This window comes from Triticum urartu, chromosome 2, assembly GCF_003073215.2.
Source record: "Triticum urartu cultivar G1812 chromosome 2, Tu2.1, whole genome shotgun sequence".
Lineage (NCBI taxonomy): Eukaryota > Viridiplantae > Streptophyta > Magnoliopsida > Poales > Poaceae > Triticum > Triticum urartu.
This window is the reverse complement of record NC_053023.1, coordinates 67,051,625-67,057,708: the sequence shown is the minus strand read 5'-3', so window position 1 is coordinate 67,057,708 and position 6,084 is coordinate 67,051,625. Positions and strand designations below refer to the sequence as shown.

Here is a 6,084-nt window from a genome sequence, read left to right as displayed (position 1 = left end):
TTGGGTCCGAACAGGTGCTTTCTCATACCATTTTCGATCTCGAGTGACCATTATGTCCAATTTCACTGGTTAAAGTTAAAGGGGGTGACAAACTGGGAGATGGAAATGTGTACTTAATTCTTCTTCTTTTGATTGTACATACTTATATCTTTACGCTTGCTTCTCGTTCTCTGCAAGCCCAGATGCTACAAACAAACCCACCGAACGCGGTCATTTGCATTGATTCTCAGCAGAGCGCCGGTGGATCACATGCTGCATATTCTCGATCTCGATCTGAAAAGCGCTGGAGATCTCCTTCCTCTTGTCACGTACGTACGTGACATGCCTTCGAAGGCGGGAGACAAGTGTCTGCAACCAAACCCAACAACTTTGCTTACGTTTGAAACTAAATGCACCTTCAGACAAGCGTACACCAGGTACTACAAAGCCTGCAGCGTCGCGCTCGATCCAGCTCCCTCCCCACCGGCGACCGATCAAGCCCCAAGCCCAGATGGCGGAGACCGCCGCCGCGACTCCGCCTCCTGCTCCACCGCCGGCGACCCGCCCGGTACGAACACGATCCATTGCCAGCCTCTTGAGCAACAGTAGCCCAGCTTCCTTCCACGACGACTCTGACCCATTCTTGATCTGCAGAAGCTGTCGGGTGGACTGGAGCCGCTGGACGCGCGCATCAAGGTCAGGCCACTTCCACGGCGCATCATCCGCTTAGCCCTGCTTGCTCGGGTTTTAATGGCGATCGGCTGATTTTCGCGGTGGTTTGCAGGAGCTGACCTCGTCGCAGGGGGAGCTGCTGGCCAGGATCCAGAAGCTCAAACAGGTATCGTATACGGGCCGTTGGATCGCCCTTGTAACATGCATCCAAGGGCTCCTGTGAGCAGTTTGACTTTGACCTTGGACCCTGTGTTCCAGGACGTGCAGAAATGGCGCTCCGACGTTGAGGCGCAGGTCAAGACCTGCCACAACGTGAGTACCACTACTCCGTTACTACTTTTTAGTTCGCATATCAGGTTTGCTTGAAGTTAAACTTTTTAAATTTTGGCTAAATTTATGGAAAAACATATCTACATTTACAATACCAAATCAATATAATTAGATTTTATTGTGAAATATTGTACTTAGTTGGTATTGTAGATGTTCATACTTCTGAAACATATATTTGATTAAATTTTACAAAGATTGACTTAAGATAAACCTAATATGTGAAGTAAAAAGACACGGGCGGAGTAATACAGTTTCCACGGCTCTCTGTTTTCCCAGGCTGGGATGAATTACTTATGCTGACGGTTAAGTTACCTGTAGGAGCTTGTGGAGGTGAAGGAGGGCCTCGCTTCTGAAGTGCAGCACCTGAAATCCGTGTGTCCTCTTTCTGTCAAACTTTTTACTACTTTCTGGCTCTGTGTATCCTGTAAACATTTCAAGCTCACATTGTGTCATTTGTTGCTTCAAGGACATCAAGGAAATCAGGGCTGCTCTCCAGGAAGAGAAGGCAAGCTCAAAAACGGAGCAAGCCAGGAAGACACAAGACCAGGTACTCAAAACCGGTGATGAACAGACGGAGCAACAAACAGCGGTGCAAGCATGAAATTTGCGGCCCCTGATTCAAACAGAACTTGTGCTGGTGGATGTTCAACTTACTCCTGTGGACCACCCAGAAAAGTAGGTAAATACATAGTGGTACTACATTAGATCAGGAGGGGTAGATATGTATATGAACTTGCTTGCACATCGCGCTTGCTTGCCACATGCCAGTATACCAGCATCAGCAAACTGAAGTGTGTATGTTTCAAAACCCTGCAAGAGTGAAACATTATAAAATGGACAAGAATTGCTTATTTTGTAACAGTTCTATATACCATGTATTTTGAAAAGGTACTTGAATTAGAGAAATGGTTCCATAAATACTCTGAATCAAGTCCTTTTGTAGCCGATTTTACACACCCATTTTATTTCAGAGAAACTGAACTTATGGTATTACTAACATAAGAAGCTCACGGCGCTGCAATCCGCAGTGAGCACTAGGTAATACTGCAGTAGCATAATAAGTTAACCATGGAACTTCCAGAGAGAAGAACTTTTCGAATAGGTTAGTGTATAGTGTATAGACCAGATCTCCGCTCCTCGCCTCGTTTCTGCCATTTCTCAGTTGCACAATCCAGAATGGTGGTAGAACTTTAAATTGATTGCGGTTTGGCAAGAACAGAGAACGCAAATCTTTCAATACTGACTGTACTGTAGCCAAACCAGACCTGCAAGCATGAAGCTGTAAAATCAGAATCACAGGGTTCAAACCATGTGTATCATAGACGTGCCACTATAAGCAAACAGAAATTAATCATCGATTGCATGATTTAAGCCAACTGATAGTTTACGCTTTGGCTAATACTAGTTCAATGTGCATGACCAATGTCATGATGGCAGCAGCCTATTGGTGGTTACAGCTTCCCATGCCAACCTAATTGCCACCACATGCTGTGGTTACAAGAAAGCGGTGGATCAAAAGTTCAAAAAAAAAAATCCCATGACATAAATTCATAGTTTGGTACATCTAGTTATCTACAATCAGGCCACTAAGCATATCAAGTTCACTACGGAAAGGAAACAGCTTTGCAAGACCAGCAGACCACAAATCTTTGACCAACACTTCTGAAGATTCTACCATTCATGATTACCAAATCAACTAAGATAGTTATTACAGTTTAAAGAGGTTCTAACTTCGAATACCTGTCAAGAACTAACAGTAAGACCATAATAGTCATTACTGACATCCAAAGGCTCGGCTTGGCTAACCTCAAGTGAAAACATGAACTTCCGGAGTATGTCAATATAACTATATTAAAAAATACATGTATGCCAGAGGAAGAAACCAAAGCCAACATGTCCTAAATTTGACAGTCAAAGCAAGTCAACGCATTAGAAGACAAGCATAAGGATGACAATTATCAAGACTGCCAAACTGAAGACTGGGCGGGCATTTATACGGTGTTGTTAGTATAATACTTGCTCACTTCAGCACATCATGTCTGGACCCTCAGTTTGAAGGTTTATCAACTAATTCAGTTTCAAAAATGAACTTGCTATAACTTTTAACCTATTCAGCAAATAATCTGATCCAGGTGCCAAATATCCAAATTCAATGCACCAGAAGTAAGACAAAAACAATTAACATCGACATGCTCCAAAATAGGCAAGCCCCTCATCTCATAACAATTAATCATTCAGTACATCCAAAGGCCTGAAGCCCTGAACAAAATAATACGACAGTAGGTTTCTATCCATTCAGATGTTCCAGTCAACACGGTAAAACCAAGCCTTTGGCCCTCACCTTACAAGATGTCCTCCTCCACGCTCCTCCATGTGGAGGTACTCGGCGGCATCGAACTGGTACAGCACCAAATCAATGTTGTGCCAGTCTTTCTGCGGTCCTGCCTCGAACTGGTAGCGACTCCGGATCCCTGTAGCACATCAGCCCTGGGCATGGCAATGGTGCTACCAGCCTTAGTGTTCATGGTGATTCATGTGAGAGAGGATTCGGTCAATTCCCTTACGGTATCATCTGTTAAGAACAATAAGCCTGACAAACCTTACATTCCTCATGGGATTTCATGTTTTCTTTTATCTGTATGGAGGCTTCCAACAAGCATAGAATATAGAGTATCATCTGGAGTCAATCCAGCTGCCAACATATTGTCATACAACTGAAAGGCCTCCTCTGATCTGCCTTCCTTTGCTAGACCTGATATCAGAGCTGTGTATGCCACAACGTTAGGTTTGGCACCCCTCAGCTTCATCTCTTCAAACAACCGCAGTGCCACATCCACCTTCCCATTGACACAGTGCCCATGAACTATTGCTGCGTAAGTGTATACATCTGGAACAAGCCCTTTCTTCTCCATCTCCTTTTTGAACCGCTCGGCTTCACGTATGCTCCCATTCTTGATGTACCCGTCAATCATGACATTGTAGGTTACGACACTCGGTCTTGACCCCTTACCTTCCATATCTCGGAACAGCCTTCTTGCCTCTACCATGTCACCCTCCTTGGAATGGATGCTGATCAACGTGGTGTAGCTGACATAGTTTGACTCAACTCCATTCTCGGTCATGATATGCAGTAGCTTCTTGGCCTCTTCCATTCTATTCACCCTGCAGAGCCCACACGCAAGCGTGTTGTATGTATAGACATCCAACTGGATGTCCATCCTCTCCATGACTGCCTTAATTTCCAGGGCCTTGTCCACCATGCCATGGCGACAATACCCATCAATCATCGTATTGAAAACGATTTGGTTATGTCTTACTCCTCTCACCTGCATATCCTTCAGCAACATCTCAGCAGCCTCCATCTGCCCAATCTTGCAGAACCCATTGATCAATGCTCCATAAGTACGCTCATTCGGCTCGATGCCATTGCCAACGCATTCGTCGAACACCTCAGACGCCCTCCGCACATTCCCAGCCCGACAATACGCATTGATGACCGCACTGTAGAAGTAGACATCGCCTGCGACATTCTTCCTCTTCATCTCATCAAACACGGACTCAACCTTGCTGATATCGCCAGCCATCGACAAACCATCGACAAGGATCGTATACGTCCCGACAGTCGGCTCCACGCCTCCACTCTCCATCTCCTTCAGCACCTCCGCGACCCGTCCATCATTCTTCTGGCGCGTGTAGGTGTCGAGCAGCGAGTTATAGCAGCACGCGTTGAGCTTCACGCCGTGGCTTGGCATTTCGTCGAGCAGGCGGCGGGCGTCGTCCATGCGGCCGGCCTTGCAGAAACCGTCGACGACGACCGAGGCCGAGAGGGGCGTGATGGAGCCCGGGCAGGAAGCGAGCGCCTTCCTGAGGAGCTCGGCGGCGGGGAGCAGATGGCCGGTCCGGCGGAGCGAGAGCAGCGACGAGGTGAGCGAGCGCGGGTCGAGGCTGCCGAGGCGGGAGACGGTGAGGTCGAGCGCCTCGGCCGCGCGCTCGGGGACACCCGCGTCTGCGTACGCGCGGAAGAGCATGTCGTGGAAGGCCGCGACGGCGTGCCGCGGCGCGGCGCGCGGGAGGGAGCCGGCCGCGAGGTCGGCGAAGGGGACCGCGAGGAGGGTGGGGGTGAGGAGGGACGGGAGCATCGACTTCGCCGCCCCGAAGCGGCGCGCGGCGAGGAGCGACGCGAAGGCGGCGAGCGGCGCCGGCCGCGCCTCCGGGACGGACGCCATCGTCCGTCGGCAGCAGAGGACGGAGGTGGGGGAATGGGACTAGTCGGACTGGGCCGTGCTTTCTGTTTGAGCCTAGGCTTATCCTCCGCCATCTAGCGCTTTGGTGGGCTGGATCATACAGAAATCAAATGTCACTTCCATTAGCGCTTTGGTGGGCTAGAAAGAGATGAGTGGGTTATCTAGTGTGTTTTTTCATATAAAGTTGTATTTTGAAAATGATTTATCTTGAACCATGCGTTTAAATCACAAATTATTTTCACCGTTGCATTTCCCACATCAAGATTTTTTAAATTAGATCACATATTGATTTCGATGAACTTTTCTCGGCGAAATCTATGTTGCAAAACTATACTTCACATGGTTCTTCGGAAATGTACTATATTATGTTTCACGTGAAAACACACTTGTGCTTCTTATGAAAGCACATATACACACACGTGCTTCACCTTTTGGGGAAGCAGAATTGTGCTTTCACGTGAGAAGCACAATTGTGTTTAACACGGAAAGACAAATGTGCTGCACGCTCATGATAAACAAAAACTGATTTTTTTTCCCTGAAGAAATAGGGAAAAAACATAGGAAAAACTGACAACAAAAGAACTAAACAAGAAAAAAGAAACTAGAAAATCATTCCGATGTGATAAGTGTCCAGTGTGCGATACATGAAGACCCTGCAGCGCACCACATGAAAGCGTCAAAGTGCGCTTATGGCCAGAAAAAAGTGCCCCCAATAAGGTGGCACCCTCACCAGCCCATATATGGTTTGGGGTAGCTTATATACACAATTCATACCGGTTTTTGTAACTTTCGCCCTGTCTTGGTACGGCTCCGTGGTCTATTTTTCTTCTCTTTTTTCTCTATTGGTTCTCCCCTATTT

General features: G+C 47.2%; 2 protein-coding genes across 2 annotated transcripts; one reads left to right on the top strand and one right to left on the bottom strand.

Annotated features, from left to right (window-relative positions):
* The first annotated feature begins 267 nt into the window (after window positions 1–267).
* On the top strand, window positions 268–1,848 carry LOC125535813 (actin cytoskeleton-regulatory complex protein pan1-like). Its single transcript, XM_048698879.1, has 6 exons — window positions 268–547; window positions 634–675; window positions 764–817; window positions 910–963; window positions 1,300–1,353; window positions 1,448–1,848. Exons 1-6 carry the CDS (start codon window positions 491–493, stop codon window positions 1,580–1,582), a joined length of 396 nt encoding a protein of 131 aa, XP_048554836.1. The 5' UTR covers window positions 268–490; the 3' UTR covers window positions 1,583–1,848.
* On the bottom strand, window positions 1,816–5,278 carry LOC125535812 (pentatricopeptide repeat-containing protein At2g32630-like). Its single transcript, XM_048698878.1, has 2 exons — window positions 3,323–5,278; window positions 1,816–2,246 (listed from the first exon to the last, which is right to left on the bottom strand). Exon 1 carries the CDS (start codon window positions 5,205–5,207, stop codon window positions 3,591–3,593), a length of 1,617 nt encoding a protein of 538 aa, XP_048554835.1. The 5' UTR covers window positions 5,208–5,278; the 3' UTR covers window positions 1,816–2,246; window positions 3,323–3,590.
* Window positions 5,279–6,084: the final 806 nt, after the last annotated feature.

What these genes read in the sequence shown, in the direction of transcription:
- LOC125535813 (XM_048698879.1), top strand. Translation starts at nt 491, where the DNA reads ATGGCGGAGACCGCCGCCGCGACTCCGCCTCCTGCTCCACCGCCGGCG. An exon ending in CACCGCCGGCGACCCGCCCG is followed by an intron (nt 548 to 633) that starts GTACGAACACGA and finishes CTTGATCTGCAG; the next exon opens with AAGCTGTCGGGTGGACTGGA. An exon ending in AAGTGCAGCACCTGAAATCC is followed by an intron (nt 1,354 to 1,447) that starts GTGTGTCCTCTT and finishes TGTTGCTTCAAG; the next exon opens with GACATCAAGGAAATCAGGGC.
- LOC125535812 (XM_048698878.1), bottom strand. Translation starts at nt 5,207, where the DNA reads ATGGCGTCCGTCCCGGAGGCGCGGCCGGCGCCGCTCGCCGCCTTCGCG.